We start from the raw sequence: 19566 nt of genomic DNA, 5'->3' as shown, positions 1-19566 counted from the left end.
ACTCTTTAAGCAGTTTGAGAGAAGGGGACGTTGGAATTGTATAAAATAAAATTTTATGGGGCACAGATGCAGATAAACCATGCATGTTAGAATAGCACATGAATTACTCTGGTGTGCTTTAGTTTGTCATGGTGATATATAAAACACATGCATTCTTAGAGAAAAAAAACATAAACACACAAAGACTTATCACTAAGCATTGCTCCGGGGTTTGTTTTCTTCCTACCTCTATCTCCACTGAAGGGCACAGCGCGATATAATGGATTTTCCAGACAGACCATATTTACTTTGGTTCCTATTTCTGTAAGCCTCCGTGTTATGCCTACTTCCATTTGACAGTACTTCAGATAGCTATACACCTCCACCATCTTCCCCTCAAGGCTTAATGTCCGAAGCTTTCGCAGCTCTAACCTTTCTATGCGGGTCTGAGCAAACGAGCGATGATGGCAGTACAGATACAGACATATGGAAACATACAAGAGTAATATGTTTTGTTAAAATTAGGCTCAAAATGCCCAGTTCATGTTCTTTGTCATGCATGGTGCATTTAATGCAACATTTCATGGACAGTGACTGATGTATTTACATTTTGACCTTTTGCAGTGCATCCGAATTTTCTTTTAAGTTCTAATGTAAAAGAGAAAAACTGTCTTGTGTCTCTACAGCTGTTGACTACCACACTACGAACACTATGATGATTTTGAAATTAGCGGCTTCTTCTTTATGTACGAACATAAATCAAAAAGTTTAGACTTTTTAATTAATGTTTTGGATACATTAATAGTTTGACCTTTAGTTTCTGAGTAAGACAGAAGATCTTCATCTCTGCGAATGATGAAATTCAAGCTGTACATTATGCAGATGAATTGCTAAGCTTAGCATCAATATTGGATTTGCCCAGTAGGAATTGATTTGCAACCACAAGCTATGAATAAAAGGTGCCAAGCTATTTCCATGTCATTAAATGTTGCTATTTCAGCTTATTCTACTGCTAAGATATTGAACTTTCCGGCATAAAAAAATCAATCAATCAATTAATCTTTTCTATTGACACTGCTAGTTATTGCATAAAAAAGCATAAAAAGGGTTAACTGTCATTATACAAATATTTCACATCTAATTAAAAATAAATTCATTTTTCTACGATAAGATTTTATTTCATGATTGGTCCGATGGCATTTGCTGTAGGAAGCATTATTATTATTATTATTATTTGGATTTAATGGTACACTAGATTTGTTTTGGAAGTGAAAGCTCTGATCTGGCATTAATGCCACATTTGCCAAAATTGCAGGTCAGAAAACCATTGAGATTTTCAAATTGTTTTCAGAACAATACACCTGTTACCATTTCATGCCTTTAAACACAAACATGTTCACACATGGAAGCTGTACAGTGCTAAGTGTGACTTTAGTTTAACAGGCAGAAACTGTTAGAAACGCATCACAGCATTTTACTGCTGTACAAAGCAGCAATAGTGGTTACTGAACTCTGGGCTGGTCAGTGACCTCTGACCTTTGCACTCACAATTCCGACTTCAGGGATCTTGTTGTAATTCCATCTGGAAAGTAGAAAAATCCAACTTTAAACTAGAAGGTGCACCCCACAGGTGTCTGTGTAATGATAAAATGTAGGGGTAAATAATTTAACATCTTCAATTAAAGACAATACTGTAAGTATTTATAAAAATAATTTTAGTTTGATGTAACCACTGTGTTTTAGATGTATTTTTTTTTTTCCATTTTTTTCTCCGAAGAGTTTTTGGGGCGCTAGTGGCTCGGATTTTTTGTACAGTAGGCAGACAGGAAGGAGGGTGAGGAAGACATGCGGTAAGGGTCGTCAGGACCGGGAGTCGAACCCGCGACGTCCGCGTTGAGGACTAAGGCCTCCAAACGTGGGGCGTGCTAACCCCCTGCGCCACCACAGCACGCCCCTTAGATGTATTTGTTATCAGGAGATGGTGAAACTTGTAAAAAGAGAGGATAGAGATTTATCAATAATCACAATGTACACAGCAACCTTTGGAGTTTATTGTCTCAGTCAGAAGTATTTTTTTTTTAAGGAACATGATCATGATTAAGGGTTAGGGTTACATCGCTCACGCTCATCTATGTTATATCAACGTGTGCCTAATCATGAGCACAAATGACTTCTTTGGTGTAAACTTGGTAGGTTATTTTGCATTCTCACTCTTCATATCTGGTCAGCGGGATGGATGTTGACTGCATGTTATATTACTATTATTGCGAAATTTAACACAGTACCTTATGCCTTGAAGTACCTTGAACTGAGTACTGTTCCAGGTACTTCAAGGTACTTTTATACATCCATTGGGGTCTGTATGTAGAAAAGTATGATGGTCTAATTACAGTACGGGATGCTGAGGGTGCCAATATATTGACGATAAGGGCAGTTAATATTATAACTTCCTAATGATAGTACTGATTTCTTAAGTCATTAGAAATGTTTAGGTAGCCTGTGAATTTTTGATGATTATTTATGCAGTAAAGTGAAACTTAATCCCATTACCTTCTTCTAATACATTAACGTTGTCTTTGGGCAAGAAAGCTAAAATATTCCATTTCATGTTTCATTAGCTCTGCTACGACGTTCACACTGTGGATCGCCGCGATACAAATGGTTTTTTCCATTAGTTGCTAGGAGACCTGTGATAATTGACTTGTAGGATAATTTCAAAGTCCAACTTGGGCAAGAAGGGGACAAAAAGTCCTTATTTTAAAGCCCAGGATGTAGATTGATGTTTCTGAATTCTTGCCAACTGGTTACTTTCTGCTGCACATAGGAGGAGATGTCATGAGGTGTGTCTGTGCTTCCCTCCAGAGTGCAGCGAGACAGGAAGAGCGGGAGCGACAGGACCGCAGACTGTCAGAACTGGCAGGACATTTACTCAGAAAACACCATGAATGAAATTGAACCTGTTGACACATCTGTTGAAGTGGTGGATAATCAAGAGAAGGTTCATCACAACTTTTTATATTTGCTTTTTATTGAAATTCCTTAGGAATATAAGACTACTATGTTTCTATACTTAAGAAAAATACATTGCATGTTGAGATTTGATTTGGTTTAAATCCAATCGTTAAATAAGACTAATCCTTTTGCTATTTTACAAAAGTGTCCAGATTTCTGAGCTCCAAAACAGAACAGCTTACCAGTCAAGAGCCATTTCCACTGTAGAAATATTTAGAACAGGCTTCCTTTGCAGACTTCCTTTAGGAGTTGGTTATAAACACATCCAGACTCGTGTGTGAATCGCACACACACACGCCTGCACATTAAAGGAAATGGCCACAATAATGCATGCTCATGCTCACACATATAAACATCCTATTTCTTTCAATCATACCAGTTTAGGTTTGCCAGTTTTTTGGCCAGTCAGTGATAAACCTGATCTAAATACAGATCACATCACATCACAGCATCACATCACTTCCTTTTTAAATTTGCACTCTTCCTCAGCATAAATCCAACTCTTAACTCAGTTTTTCCTCTCCTAATAGATTGTGAGCAGGCTTCAGATACGCAACGCCAGCGTTTCCGTCATCTATAAGTGCTCTGCTGAAAACAAAGTGGGCAAAGATGAGTTCCCTATCTACTTTTATGTGACCAGTGAGTATGCTGGGTTTGGTGTCTCTCACACACAACCACACAATCAGTTGGTTTGATGAAAACCCAAACTATTATTATTATTTTATTACCCTTTCATAACCGTATAACCTGCTTTAAACCAATTTTCTCCAATCCATTTTCCAAATTCTGTATTTTCCTTCTTTGAATCTTTTAGATTCACAAATTATGCAGTACCTTGTGGTGGGGAAAAGATGTTTTTCATTGCAAAATATTAAAAGTTAAAAAAGAATGAGCACTTTTGGAGGGCTCTGTGTACGTTATAACCTGTAATACTTTAATGCCAAAAAAATCGTCTTAATAAAACTTCCCAGAACAAGGTGAGCCTCCAGGTAATCCACTGTGAGCACCCCAAATTACATTCCACTGCACCATTTTATTGCGATACTTCAAACAAAGACCATTTCATTTGTGGCTATGGGCCACTGGAAAACCTTTTGTAAGCCCTTTTTATATATTGTTGCAATTCAGATGGCTTGGCTTTAAAAGCAATTATTTCCATAAATGCATATTGCATACCTCTCACTGCCCCCTATGTCTCTACCTTGAAGCCATTCCTGAAGGTTTTAGCGTGGATGTTCGTCCTTCTGAGAATCCCCTGGAGCAGGACAAAGTGTCTCTGTCCTGCAGCGCCGACAACTACACCTACGATCAGCTGCAGTGGTTTCGCCTTAACCCCCAGGCTCTGCAGGACCAGCAGGGCAAGCCCCAGGGGCTGGACTGTGGCAGCGTGCACCACTACGCTGAGCCCCTGCTGGCTGAGCCATCCTTCCAGCCGCACTCCAACAGCTGGGTCCTGGACTTCACCATGGAGTCCGTACGGCTGCAGGACGAGGGACACTACGTGTGCAAAGCTCAGGGAAGACGCAGCGAGGAGAAACAGTGCCTGTTTCGATACATCTCTGTCAAAGGTGAGCAAGAAAAGCAACAAACACAGAGATGCGCACAACACAGGAATGATTCAGCCTAACTGGAGCTATTTCAAGTTCAGCTCCCAGCATTGGGGATACTCAAGGGTCATAGCAGTGAGAAGCTGGTATGTAAATGCTAGAGGCACGCAATTACACCTACTCACTAATGCCCACGCACCTAGGTACCCACATCCACACTTGACACAGGGAGCACCTGGTGTTTTCATGGAACAAATATGTGCTGACAGAAAACACAGTAGAAAAACTGAAGGCTAGCTACTCCTCTATTTATGCAATTATAAGGAGATTAACAGAACTTGTCATTGTGCATTCTTGTTTGGTTTTCTCTGCCCTGTATGTTTTGCACACTTATCTAACGTGCCTCAGAAGCTTGACCCTGACCGGAACTGACAGTAAAGCAAATAATTTTAGCCCGTTTCTGCCCAAATTTCAGGTTGGGCTCGCCTTGGGCTCGGACCATAAATCTAAACTCTAGTTGCCGTCGTGTATCTCTGTTTACCTTCACAGCCCTGGAGGCTCCTCGGTACAAGCGCAGCCTCAGCAACCAGACGGTGAACGTAACCGAGTCTCTGCGGATGGAGTGCGACGTGGAAGGCAGACCACTGCCCCGTCTGTCCTGGTTCAAAGACAACCAACCCCTCCACCAAATGTCAGGTGAGCAAATATACCCACACAGGTGATCCAGCAGAGCCACAGCTCACCTGGCAAGTCATACCCAAACAGGAAAACAAGAAGACGCTCTGGCCAGATGAGATTAAACTTTCTCTACATTCAAAATACTGTGTGGTGGAAAGGTAAACAATCAAACCATCTCTATGACAACACAAGGTGGTTGCAGGAAACTTAATCAATGTTAATGGGGAAAAAGGATGGAGTTAAATACAGGGTAAGGAAAAGAGTTGAAGCAACAACCCTAAACAATGAACCAGAGGTACAACTGAAGAATTTGTATCCAAAGGTTTTGTTTTTGATAAAATGGTTCAATTAAAGTATTGACCCTGGGAGAACTGAGTTAGCATTCAAGCAACACATTTCACATTTTTATTAAAAAAAAAAAAAAACTTGGAAAAATGTTCTTCCAGTTGAAGTGTATGCAGTTCTTCATTTTGATTTCTCACACAGCATCCCAATAAGATGCATTTACATTTGCAGTAGTAATATGTCAAAACAGCCACACTGCATGTAAGAATACAATTTCAAGAAACAGAATTAGACGGAATTTTAATTTCATATTTACTTTCATTCTAAGAATCTCTCATAAAAGGGTGAAGATGAGTGGGTCAGCACAGGTTTGAGTGACAGCTAATTTTCTGAGTTTGCTCTGACAGGCTCCTAAGATGTGTAGGTTGATGGAATAATAAATGAGAGCTTCTGCTTGGAAGTCCAGACCTCTGTCAAGAATCTTTATAAATCAAGAAAAATCTTGTGAGGGGTGAAAGAGTTGCAGCGAAGCAGTTTTCCACAGAATGTGCAAGCAAGGGCCACGAACCATTCTCCATTTCCCCCACAGGGATCCAGCTGCATGACTCGAACCGTACGCTGAGTATCCAGCGGGTCACAGAGGAGGATGCTGGACTTTACACCTGCACCGCCTGCAACCAGCGAGGCTGCGTCCACTCCTCAGCCGCCGTGAGGGTCATCGGTGAGACAGCTACACACATACAGAAACGCACTCACACACAGATAACTCTCGGGTGCACTCAGGCCTGAAATCACCGCTGCGCCTGACCTCCTGCCTCACACACGGAGCGTGCCTGGTTTTCCAACTCTCAGACCTTTCACTGCTGAAGTTTTGTGCTTACTCCGATGTACGGCTCTCCACAAGCAAATTAAAGTCATTGACTTCTGGGACATTTTGTATGCAGAGTGAGTAATCTAATGGGATTGCTGGAAATGCCTCCAACACAAATACCTGAAAGGAGTCTGCTCAGCACACTGATTTCAGCACAAGATTTAATGTCGGAGAGACGGGGCAGATGCTTTGTACTACAGCACCCCCTGTAGGTGGCACAGAGGAAGGACTGAGGCAGGATGGTGAGGATGGGGGGAGGTAATTTCTTATTATAAATTAATTTTTTCCTCCTTTTGAAAAGGTTCAAGCGACAAGGCCAATGTGGAGATAGTTATCCTGATCGGGACAGGAGTCATCGCTGTGTTCTTCTGGGCTTTGCTCATCCTCATCTTCTGTAACGTGAAACGGGTCAGACGCCGCCATTTTTCAACCTCTATGTTTGTGTCTACAACCTGCCTTCTTATCATTAATATCAGCTGCTGACAACCTTGAACATGATAACATTCCTTCTGCTGTTATTTTTACTCATTTTGTGATTAATCTAGAGATCTCCGACTCTCCTTTTATCTGTTATTCAGATATTCTTCTTTTTTGTTGTGTCTTTTTATTTTTTGTCCTTTTTTTAATTGTTGCTGTTCATAAACTGTTTTTCATGAGACACGATTCAAGAAGAAAATGCCTGGGTAAAAAAGTAGCCTCAAATTAGTTTTATCAGTTTTATGGGGCACTGGGTTTTATTGTTTCTGGATTAAACAAATGTCCTGGCCTTTAGCAAGTGCCATCAGGCAGGGGCTGTAATGTGATTTACAAACAGTTTAAAGTCCATCATTCAAACAGTAAAGATTATTCACAAAGAACCTCCGTCTTACATTATACAAATTTAGTATTTTAAATGCCCATGGCTGTACTATTAGAAAGTATGGCTTACATATTTATTCTGTTTTTTGCCCTCTTTTGTCCAGTTTTTTGTCTAATTTCAATAGCAGACAAAAATAACCTGAGTAAATAAAAAGAAAAGGTTTAAACTTATAATTTATCACCCTAAGGTAAAAAAGCTACTCAAGCAAAAAAAAAAAGCTTTATTGAAAGAAAATCTATTTCTTCTAATAGAGTTCCAAAACCAAACCTGATTAAAATGCCAAGCTGGAACATTGGGAGAGTATCTGCAGCACTGGAAATTTGGATGGTGGATGAGTTGATGTGGGAGCATGCATCACGAGGAATGACCGGCATGCTTACTGGCATACTGGTTTTTGATGGATGAGGAAGTGGGCTGAGCCCATGGATTTCATCAATTCTGTTGACCATGTCTTGTCTTCCCATTCGGAGCACTTTGTGAAATGTTTGGACTTGGTCAGTCTGTTTGCAGTGGATGTTCAGTTCTCTTGCACTTTTGGACTGATATAACCAGAAGTGGACTGGAGTTTGTTTGGAGCACGTATTAGACTCATAGTTTCTCAGAGTTCGGCCCAAAGTGGCTCTCAAATTCACCGCTAGTTTTGGTTAATTTTTACATGTTTCTTTTTTTTTTTTTTATTTAGTCATATTTTGTTAATATGTAAAGGCAATGAGGAGTCTCTTGTTTCAATTAGTTTCATGTCAGATGTATTAATTGTAGAATATGGTAAATACTAGATCATTGTTATTTTGTCACAAAATCCAATAATTGAAAAAGGGTTTAGCTTTTAGACCTTGAAATATTTTTGGCAAGATGTAAACTATTCTAGTTCTCACCAGCAGATAATCTGCTCTAAATTAAGCTGCTGTTCAAACTGTTACATTCGTAAATCACAAATGATTGAATCATCAGCTGACATTTTCTTGTCATCTCAAAAAAGGCTAGAAAAGAATGAAATTATGTAAACGAAATAGCACTGCGCTGGTTATACAAACAGGTATTCCCTCTTTGAGTCGGTGGACTTAAACCATAATTACATAAATCATCAACATAATCACTCAGTGATGCTCTATAAACAGTCACAGTGACTAACAGCTTGACGTCATGTATGAGCTTTTTATGAGCAACAGCCCACATTGTCTCTCTGAGGTTTTCTTGTATAACAAAAAACAATGTTTTCTTTCATGTTATAACATTAAGCTTAGGAAAAGTTTTTACGTTTCCTCTGCATTACACTTTACCACTGTACTGGACTCATACCTGCTGTAAGATATTGCACGCATTGTTACAAATATTTCCAGGTATTGTCATGAAGATTTTTAAGTAATTTTAAACACTGAAACAATCTTGTTTTTGAAACCACAGCGTTCTGGCTGTTAGTTGACACTTTCTGTCTTTTTTTTTGCTCTGCTAAATGTTGGTCTACTTGACGCCGTCAAACAAACAGACAAAAAAAAAAACCTAAATGCAAAGTGACATCTTTTAGCTTGTATTCTTCCTGTCTAATGTTTATCCTGACCTCTTACCTCCTTGCCTTACAAGAATAGTGTCCCTCTGTGAACTGCAGGTTAACCCAGCAGACATAAAGACAGGCTATCTGTCGATCATAATGGACCCTGGGGAGGTGCCGCTGGAGTCGGAGTACCTGCCCTACGACTCGTCACAGTGGGAGATCTCCAGAGACAGACTCCGACTGGGTGAGCAGCTTGGGAATAGTCGGACAGAGGGATGGACAGATGGTCAACAAGGCATGTGGGAGGGAAGGGTGTGTGTGATGACGTATGCAGGGATGGTTGAGCGTTAATAGATGGGAGAAGCTGAATTATCTTTCCATTTCCAGAATCCATAACAGCATGCATTTAAATCACAGCCAGCTGTGCTGAGAGCTGCCAAGTGGAGTGCTAATGTTCAAAATGCGCTCATTTCCACAAGAGCTTTTTAAAAACGCCCCAAGGAGAAGCATCTGTTTCACAACAGAATCTTATGGCAACACGTTGTACCTTTTTTTTAACACCCCGAATGCTGCAATCGGTATCATAATTTCTCCCCGTTTGTTCTGCAAAATGCCCTGCCACAACTATTTGCATAACTAGCATCATTTTCTCTATGCTTCAATGACGCAGGAAAAGTTTTGGGCCACGGTGCCTTTGGAAAAGTGATGGAGGCATCGATCTACGGCATCAGCAAGAGCAACAGCTTAAACACGGTGGCCGTCAAGATGCTAAAAGGTGAAACTCTGGGTTTAGTATGTACATGTTTTTTTTGTGAATCAGGCACTGTAGTAAGTCGCTGATACACAAATAATGGAAGCACATTTAAGCTGTTGAACCTAAGTACAATTGTGAGTCAATTAGGTTTGGTGAAACTGTTAGACCCCTGGGCCTTTTTCAAATTCAATAAAGTTTGTCTTTTGTGGAAAGCCTTTGGTTACAACTCAGATTTATTGTTGTGGTTCACTAGATAAACCCTCGCCTAATCCATTTTTGTCTTCACCTACAGCTGCAAGGACTCAGGGGTTTCAGACAAAAACAGGAAACATGGCTTGAGAGAGGAGCCACTCTGTGTGAATTATGGCTGATTACTCATAAACTTTACTTGTCCCCAGAAAAATTGGCTGGTTTGAACCGTGCCTGTTTCGCAGCTTTTACAGGGATCCCAGGAGAAGCATTAGAAAGACGTGTGAAGCCGTAAACAGCTTCAAAAGGAGGTTCAGAGCTGAGTGTTAATCAGCCGCACCTGCAGAAAATCTCTGCAAGCTTGTTAAAATAATTGTTCAGGCTTCCACTGTGAGCACGGGAAACATCAGGGGAAGGTGTAAATGGAGGTGCAGCACAAAGAGAAAAAGCACAGCCATCTGAAACAAGTAATTGTGCGCGTGTTGCAGATGGAGCCACGGCCAGTGAGCACAAGGCTTTGATGTCGGAGCTAAAGATCCTGATTCACATCGGTAACCATCTGAACGTGGTTAACCTGTTAGGAGCCTGCACCAAACCCAGTGGTGAGTCCTGAGATCACCCGATTTATTTTTATTTTTGTATAAAAACCTCATCCCATCAGTAATTTTAAGTGCCTTGCAAAGGTATTTGCATTTTATCATACTACAGCCACAGGCTGCTGCATATTTTACTGGGATTCATGAGATGGGCTGAAAAAAAAAGTGGTTCACAACTTGACTATAAAGTTACAAATTAAAAACCTGAAACTGAATTTGTTTACAACCAAACATATATGTCGTAATATGGTGTAAGTGAATTGATTTCGCTGCCTTAAATTCAGGAACATCTTTTTGATATTTTTAGCATTCATTCCAGTTTTATACAGTTAAGGGAGAGTAATAAACAATTCAAATTTTTACAAATTTCTGACATAACAAGCAATGTAGCTACTCTTCTTTCCAATAACAATCAGAAGATTTCATGGAGTCCGTCGGTTCCTGGATCTGTTGATGATCAATTATTTTGTGCGGCAGCAACCAGATTCTCCCAGACACTGTTCAGAGAGGTGGACCGTGTTTCTTCATCGTACAGTCTAAGAAGAGTCCACAAGTCCTCAACATGGTTTAGTTCGGGGTTTTTTAAATTTACCATTTCCTCTTTAAGTAAGATCTTAAATCTTTACTGCACCACAGTGTTGGCCTGTGGACTTTCTCGAAAGGTGCAGACTTGTTCCTGCGCCTCTGTTTAGAGAAAGTGTCTTTTAAAACCTGCCAGTGGGTTTGGGGTTTGATTTTTAAATTAATCTTCATTGATTTAGATTTTTTTTTTTCCTGTCACGCCTAATAATTATACACACTGCGATCTACAGTAAGTTGTTGGTCTACTGAGGTATCCATTTACATAAATGTACATCTCTCGTATGCTGCAATCCACTAAACATTCTGGCGAATAAAATTTGCATCAAATTTATACATAGCCAAAACGCTCACTCGTCTCATTATTATGCACATAGAAGTTGTAGATCAAATTCCTTTCTGAGTCAATTCTATATGTAATGTTTCAAACTTCTCCATCAACAGGTCCATTGATGGTGATAGTGGAGTACTGCAAATATGGGAATCTTTCCAACTTCCTACGAGCCAAGAGGGAGTTCTTCCTTCCCTACAGGGTATCGGAGCTCAGCAGCCACTGAAGCATTCTCAGCATTTCTAGAATCGTTTCTGCTCTGATTGTGGCTCAACCGCTTTTCATGCTATATTTACTCCGTGTAATATTTCCATCTATGTTTAGTTTTCCCTTATGTAATTTTTTTTTCTTTAACAGTTTCAATCTGCTCCAACATACGTAACTCTTTTAGAATTGATTTTCTTTTTATTTTTGGAGATGAATCAACAATCTGTGTCCTATTTAGGACCGCTCACCAAAAACCCAGAGCCAGATGAGGCGGATGATCGAAGCCGGTCAGACGGATCAAAGAGCTCGGCGGACTCCTCCGGCTTCCTCCTCGCCGCTCAGCAGTCCTCGGGTTACATCATCCAAGGCATCCAATCAGAACCAGGCGGTGGAGAAAAGTGAGTCAGCTTCACATCGTCAGAGTTATGAATTACACCACTCATAGTTTCCAAATAAAGGCAGCTCGATCTTTTCTTTCCTCCTCTGTGTTCTCGCTTTAGCTGAGGACCTGTGGAAAACCCCGCTGACCATAGAGGACTTGATATGCTACAGCTTCCAGGTGGCTCGTGGGATGGAGTTCCTGGCCTCCAGAAAGGTTAATGTCACCGTTACGTTGTGAAAAAGGAGCAAATGAGGCTGTGTGGAGGAGATGGATCAGGTTGAAACCTGGATCTTTCATGTAGAGCCATCTGTGGCTCATCCAGTTCTCTTATTCAAAGACAGAATTTATCATTCTGCTTATTTCTTCTGCTCAATAACCAATTGTGTGGTTTTGATTTAACTTCTAAAATGAACTTCAAATAAAGATTGTATATCAAAGAATATTCACATACAGGTACTAAAATCAAAGATGGCAGTCATGGTTCCAATAAAAAAGTACATATGAAATGGAGCTTAGCTTGTATACCTTATGATAAATAATACACTAATTTATTAACCAATGACTGAGAGATCACATACTGAAAAATATATATTTTTTTCTTTTCCCATTAAATGCATCAGAATTCAAAGTGTCCTCCACTTTTGTTCCCAAGACAAATTCTTTACAAAACCTCAGGAGTTTAGTGAGGAATATAAAACAATAATCCTAATTAAAACTAATTTGCACAAATTAGATCATGTATGTTATAGCCCAAATAGGAAGCTGAATAAACAAGAACAGGGAAAAATCGCCATCTATTTACAAGTTATAGCTCAAAGTGTCAACTTATTCCATATAATTATCTAACAAATGCAGTTGCTAGTTAAATTATAGATTTTGCATGTGAAACCTTTGAAGAAATATTAAATAAATTTAGGGTATCATTAGAGTGCCAGTTATTGATTCAATTTATTTGTATAGCACCCACAAACATCAAGAAACGGATCAGCCGCAGAAATTGAAAATCGAATCATAAAATCTTATACAGAGTCAGCAAGCATCATGGAATCTAACTCGATCCAACTTTACCAATGCAGGAAAGTTCAGGTTATCATCTGTAAAATGTTTTCTAAGAAAATCCAACCAATAAATTTTAAGTACTAATTTGAGATTCAGTTTCCACAAATTCAGTCGCTTAATCGCATAGTTACAGGATCTTTTTCTTTTTGTTAGCTTTTTTCTAAACGTTTAGAATTTTTCTAAGTTTGAAGTTGAGATTAAACGATGCATCTACAATTAATCAATAACACAATATTATTATTTCTACTATAATTAGTAATTATAGCAAATAATTACTAACAGCAAATTAAATTGAAAACATGGGGTGACATTTAAGAGCTAATTTTAAATCAAATAATTGTCACAATAATAATCACAGGGTTTGAATTAAATTGGGATGTAATTTATATAATTATATAGCTGGAGCCAAACACTGCACACTCTCTCACATCCACATTTTTAACAAACAAAGCAAGAACATTTCTCTTTGCCTGCTTCAGATAAAAAATTTAAAAGAAAATTCCTACACTTCTGTGGAGAAACAAGGTAGGAGACAATGCACTGAAACGTTTCCATGCACAGACACCTGTCTGCAGAATACTGATGACCGTGTGTGTGTGTGTGTGTGTGTGTCTGCAGTGCATCCACAGAGATCTGGCGGCCCGGAACATTCTCCTGTCAGAGAACAACGTGGTGAAGATCTGCGACTTCGGCTTGGCCAGAGACATTTACAAAGACCCAGATTACGTCAGGAAAGGCAACGTATGTCTGTCTCCCTCAGTCCCACCAAGCACCGTTATCTCCTGCAGCTGGACAAGAAAATACTTTGTGTTATTGTATTAAACCACCCACATGATGATTACATTTGAGTGTTTTTGCTCCTGTCACGCTTTATCTGCTTCGGCGGCCTCTCAGGCTCGCCTGCCTCTGAAGTGGATGGCCCCAGAGAGCATCTTCGACAAAGTGTACACCAGCCAGAGTGACGTGTGGTCTTTTGGAGTCCTCCTCTGGGAAATCTTTTCACTCGGTAATCTCAGAATCGGACCACACTTGAGGACCGTCGTTTGTTATTCATTCATATCAAAAAAGCGCAAACTCTTGCAGAAGTGGGCTTGTTCCCCAACCCCGGTCTCTTGACATGTTGATTAATGCGCCGGTCTCCCCTTTGTGTGCACGCAGGTGCTTCTCCGTATCCGGGGGTGCAGATTGATGAAGACTTTTGCAAACGGTTGAAAGATGGCGTCAGAATGAGAGCACCGGAGACGGCCTCTCCTGAAATGTAAATATTTCTTCCTCGTATAAAGGAGAAATGGGCTTTCTTTGCCTGTCAAGTAGGATTTATGACTTGAAATCCCTCTAATTTATCAAGCCAATTTCTGCAGCCAAGTGTCATTCAGCTGACGGGCACGCTGAGGAAATCAATCAGGATTTAATTTGTGTTGCCAAGTTAGAAGGTGATGTGCTGTTGTTGTGACTGTACTGCCCTCTACTGGCAGATACGGCATCATGCTGGCCTGCTGGCAGGGCGAGCCCAAAGAGAGGCCGACGTTCCCTGCTCTGGTTCAGATCCTGGGAGACCTGCTGCAGGACAACAGTCTACCTGTAAGTTCTCCTGGATCTGCAGCAACAACCAGAACCTTTATCCGCGGTTATTACGAAACACAGTGTAGCTCTGGGTTGAAGTTCCTCTCCTTCCCCTCAGGATGGGAAGGATTACATCCCCCTGAACCACTCGCAGAACTCAGAAGATGACGGTTTCTCACAGACTTCATCTCGTCCTGCGTCAGAGGAGGAACTGAGAATGGCCTGCAACGCTCTGCCCACAAGGTACCGATACATCCTGCACACACAACAAGCTGGGTCACGCAATGAAAGACCAAATGACGGCACATTTCAGTTTTCTTGCAGCTTCATAGATCATCCACCTTACTCAACGGTGGGGAAGAGCAACCTTTCTAAATGTTGCCTGTATTTAACACCAAACCATCTAAAGTGTTAGCCTCTCCAGATGAAAACACACAATTCCAGTTATATTATCAGTGGAAAATGGCAGATTCCAAACATTTTTATCTGATTCGACAAAAAAAAATCCAAGTTTATTCTGATAGGCCTCCTGAACAACCTGTTGGCAGGTAGATTAATCAGGTCAGTATCATATTTCTCTTTTGTGTTTTATTTTCATGTGGACATTTTTTATTGGAAAGCATGTGTTTTTTTTTTTTGTTTTTTTTACTGCAAAGGCTGCTATATGCATACAATTCACTTACTTTACTCATACCAGTCAGTCACTCAATGCAATCAAGTGTCTCCTTATAACAAAACTTTTTCCCTAATAACTGAGCATGCAATGTTTTATAATTAGGTTTGAACTGAAGCACATGTAGCTGGCTTTGACTTTGTCTGCATGTCTGGATTGATTTATATTCTCCTGTAAATAAAATAGATGTTTGTCTTATAAAGTCCCTTGAGACAACATTTTTCTGAGAATTAGTTGTATAACTAATATAGAGGGAATTAAATTAAATGTGCTCTATACAAAAAAATTCTTTTGGGTTTTATTTAGGCTTTTTTTTCTGTTTCTGGTCATTATTTTGCTGTCAAGACACAAAAAACCTAAATCGATGGCAATGGTCATGTGGTTTTTTTTTTGGCTCAAATGATGTAACAAAAGTGAAAGAGAAAATCAGATTTTCTCAGGTGAAAGCCATTTTGTACGGTGATATATCAAAGCAGCCAACATTTGGCAGAAATCTGATAACCTATTTTTGCTAAATAAATGAAATTATGAAGAGTTGGAAGAAGTAGATATGCGTACCAACTTCCAACTCGTACTGGACTCACCACTTTGTTTTAAAGAAATCTTGAATCTTCAAATATGTTACAGCAGAACTACATTATATCTTTTACTTAATGAACACCATTACTGTCTAAAAATAACATCGATCATAAAGATTCCACAAAATGTTCCCTAATATTGCACATTCATTGTCATTTTAATTAATATTTAAAAAATATGAAGACAAATAAGCAACAGGGCTGACTTGGATTGGCGTCGATAACTTGACGTGAGATTCTGAGAAGAAAAAGTTGGAAGGTGTGGAAACCTGAATAAATATAACGTTGGTTTGATCCTTGACTGGTACGATGAAAAATAAAAACTAAATGTGTAAAAATAAACTGTAGAAAATGTTCTGTATTATCTTATTAGGATAATTAAATGTTTAAATTCATCTGTTTAATCCCGGAACCTTCTGTTAGGGATCAAGTACAAGCTGTTTTTGGCTTGTTTGAGCTGCATACATTGCGGTTTTAACCTGAGAAGCTTTTCTTCACTTCCTGTCCAGGTATTATAACTGTGTTCCCTTTGCCGGCTGTGTGTTTGTGGGGCCCTCTAAAACGTGCCAGCCCAGAGTCGAGACATTTGAAGATATGCCCCTGGAGATGAATTCACAGAAACCTCCCCAGGTAAGCTCTTTGATTCCCTTCTTACTGACTGAAACCAACTGATGACTTTGTTTTATTTCTGAATGATTTTGGTCTTTGGGGATTTTTCTCCTCGGATAATTACCGGCAAGGCGCTGCTTTCCAAACTTCTACCTAATTTACATGTTGCCCTCCTCCAGGACAACCAGACCGACAGCGGGATGGTTCTGGCCTCTGAGGAATTTGAGAGAATCGAGCACAGCCACCGGGGAGCCGTGTTGAAGAGGTTTGTCACTCAAAAGCTACGCTCGGCGTCACCGAAAGCGGAAAGTGACACACAAGGCGGGTTTTGAGCACGGATGTTTAGCGGCAGCGTTTCACATTTTGCCGTGATGCGCGCTCATTGCTCACCCAAATGACACCATTTCAGAGCAATGAGCAAACGGATGATGCTCCACATGCTTCAGTCTACATGAGAAAACATTCTTCCTTGGCAGGAAGAGGTGGAGGAGTCGCTCGCTGTTTCATGTGCAGCGAAACCAGCTCTGCAGAGAAAATATGCATGAGCAGGCTCTCAATCTACATGTGGAAGCAAACAGTATGACTCATTTAGACCTTGGGGCCCCATTTTTAGTCATGTTTTGAGAAGCGCTTTTCAGAAAATATTTGAGAAATGACATCAGCTGCGAGTAGAAATGAAGACAAATACCGGACCCAGCAACTTTGCAGAGTGTAAAAGGGGATCTTAAAGACAGTTCCTAGCTGTCAGAGCTAAAACAGGTTACTGTAAGTTGCACAGATGATGTATTCAGTCTTAACGAAACTCAAAAAGCCGCAATCACACCTAAGTCTATCAAGTTTTCTGGCAGCTCTTTAAAGCTTTCCTAAATTTAAATGATCAAGCAATATTTAAAGTAATACTATTTAATTTGAAGTCTGTAGGTATGGATCTGTGAGCAATAAAGAAGTGCATGAAGTAGACTTTGAAAAACCATGAAACACTTTGAGTTCTGGGTGTACAGTTCTTTGCAAAGTTTTCATACTTTTTGAAATTTTCAGTCTCAAACTTTAACGTATTGGGATGTTATGATGGACCAGCACAAAGTATTGTGTGGATGACGGTTGTATAATTTAAAAACTGTATTTCAGTTTTTGTTTTTTTACAAACAAACTAAAACATGTGGCTTCTATTCATATTCTGCCTCCCAGACTCATTTTAGCACACAAGTATGCTTGGGGGCGTCTGCAACCTGCAGCTCCACACCCACATGTGGGTCTTTGGCCACTGTGGCTCTTGCAAAACCAAAAAGGAAATGATTATGACTATGGATGCAATAAGAAATGTTTTTTTTTTTTTTTGGAGTTTCTGCAAGTTCTTGTGCAAAATCTTAATATTTTCAGCAAGTTTCTAAAAGCAACTAGTTTATATGCTACCTATTTTTTTTTTGGTTAATGTTAATATGGATAGAAAGTGCTCACCTCATTCTACAAAGTGTTTTTTTCTTTTCTAAAACACATTTCCAAATACATTTTAGTAGCAGAAGAGGCTTTTTGAAAGAAAAAGGTTGCCGACCCCTGACCTAAATCATCCTGCAGTAGCTTTAATCTCATTGTTATGCTAGAAAATAAAACGCCACCACAGTCATCAGACTTTTGTCGCCTCTAAAACATTTTGTTCCAAGACTGGTCTGAATTTATCTCCCCACAGCATCTTTATAGTACCCGTGTGACCTTTTTACCAAATATGTTGCAGTAGTGCTCTTTCTCAAAGCAAATTTTGGTTACTCCAATACTAATCTAACTGGAGGCTGCGTTGCTCAGTTATAAAAAGAGGTGGGTAAAGTCTGAGCTGACTTTTGTTGCCGTCTCCCCAGTCGGATGAGCAGCACCAGCAGCACGGAGCCGCTGACGGCCTCCCATTGTTCGCTGGGTCAGAACGGCGGCAGCTCCGGACTCCGTCCCAACTTCTTCAGCCAGCTGACAGGACAGACCTTCTACAACAACGAGTACGGTCACCTGTCTGAGGAGGGGTTCTGTGACTTCTACTCGTCTCCAGGGACCGCTTCCATGGCCTCATCAAACGTCTAATATTACACCACAGAAGAAGACCTTTGCGCAGATAACATCTTGCTAGTATCGACATGAGTGAAGACCTGAGCAGAACCGGCTTTTCATTCTTTCTCAACAAATGGACTTATAGATATGTGCCTGAAGTTCCTCTAACCAGCCACTGGGTGGCAATATTATGACAAAAATGATAAATCATTTTCTATACATACATTTATATTTTTATGTTTTATATGTAGTTTTCCTCTCCTTTTTTTTACATGGTATGACTCACTTAGTCAGAAATAAAGACAATTTATCCCTTCTTGTCTCATTAATGTGACATTTAAAGTTGGATCAGCTCGTTGTGTTTGGTGCAAGGTTTTTTTTTTTCTTAAGCATATTCATAGTGTGGGCCTCATGCAGTGCATGAAACATATAGTTATGCTCTTTGTGTCATTTGACGGAGGTGGCCACATTTGGATCGACGCCACCAGTAAGAGGCGAAGTGACGAAGGTAAACAGAGGGATGTAGAGCGACTGAAGGAGTGAGTCACACTGAGCACCTCTTATCAGAGGTGGACGTAAGCGTGATGATGGCTGTGAGAGCTTAAAGCCGCCTCACAGCGTCTCATCACCCAGCGACGGCCTTCAGGGTGTCGGCTCGGCCTGCCAGCTGAGGGAAAATGAGCGCCGTCTGCGTGCAAAGTCCACCTCGGTCATTTTTACACTCTTATGGAAGAAAATATACTAAAAGGTTCCGCCGTCTTGAGTAATTGTTAAACTCTCTGTAAAATCCAGCCAGTACTTTTTTTTTTTTTTTACCTTTACAGCAATCTTCTCAGTGTGTACAGGAGGTGTAGCTCAGTAAGTTAAAAGTACCATCCAAACGTTAATTCATCTCAGTGATTCAAATAAAAAGGATGATTTTGTACTGAATCATAACATGGTAGTTTCGATTACAGCAAAAGAAAAACTTTTTAAAATTTAGAATGTTACATAAGAGCAGTAAAATAGGTTGGCCTTCTGTATCAACGTGGTAGCAGAAAGGTTGCTTTAATAGAGGCCTTCAGCCTGTTCACATTGCTGGTTCTGGTGTCTCCATTAAACTTTAGATGTTTCTCCTTTTCCCAGGTAATGTGCTACTGAATTCACCTCTGGTTCAGGAAAAACAATTCAAGCTCCTCTGCCTTCTCCTGTAGTCTGTCATCTACAGAGATACACACCTCTGTCAGAAACAACTAATCAGAACCAGGAGGAGGGTTGTAGCAATGTCAACCACCTCATGCATGCGTTGC

The 19566-nt window shown here is 40.1% G+C and overlaps 1 protein-coding gene across 1 annotated transcript in view; it reads left to right on the top strand.

Annotated features, from left to right (window-relative positions):
* Positions 1-18590, top strand: part of flt4 (fms related tyrosine kinase 4) — a 53506-nt gene extending 34916 nt beyond the window's left edge. Inside the window, exons 11-30 of the mRNA XM_014470138.2 lie at positions 2842-2977; positions 3522-3630; positions 4200-4559; positions 5088-5234; positions 6091-6222; positions 6674-6780; positions 8838-8967; positions 9394-9498; positions 10155-10268; positions 11286-11374; positions 11618-11777; positions 11880-11974; positions 13439-13561; positions 13715-13826; positions 13979-14078; positions 14296-14401; positions 14502-14626; positions 16144-16264; positions 16423-16508; positions 18097-18590. Of these exons, the coding sequence (XP_014325624.1) occupies positions 2842-2977; positions 3522-3630; positions 4200-4559; positions 5088-5234; positions 6091-6222; positions 6674-6780; positions 8838-8967; positions 9394-9498; positions 10155-10268; positions 11286-11374; positions 11618-11777; positions 11880-11974; positions 13439-13561; positions 13715-13826; positions 13979-14078; positions 14296-14401; positions 14502-14626; positions 16144-16264; positions 16423-16508; positions 18097-18310 (2671 nt within the window). The 3' untranslated portion in view covers positions 18311-18590. The remainder of the gene's footprint in view (positions 1-2841; positions 2978-3521; positions 3631-4199; positions 4560-5087; positions 5235-6090; positions 6223-6673; positions 6781-8837; positions 8968-9393; positions 9499-10154; positions 10269-11285; positions 11375-11617; positions 11778-11879; positions 11975-13438; positions 13562-13714; positions 13827-13978; positions 14079-14295; positions 14402-14501; positions 14627-16143; positions 16265-16422; positions 16509-18096) is intronic.
* Positions 18591-19566: the final 976 nt, after the last annotated feature.

This window comes from Xiphophorus maculatus, chromosome 23 (assembly GCF_002775205.1).
Source record: "Xiphophorus maculatus strain JP 163 A chromosome 23, X_maculatus-5.0-male, whole genome shotgun sequence".
In the NCBI taxonomy this organism is placed as follows: domain Eukaryota; kingdom Metazoa; phylum Chordata; class Actinopteri; order Cyprinodontiformes; family Poeciliidae; genus Xiphophorus; species Xiphophorus maculatus.
Note: the sequence above shows the minus strand (reverse complement) of the source record. Positions and strands in the feature narration are given on the sequence as shown.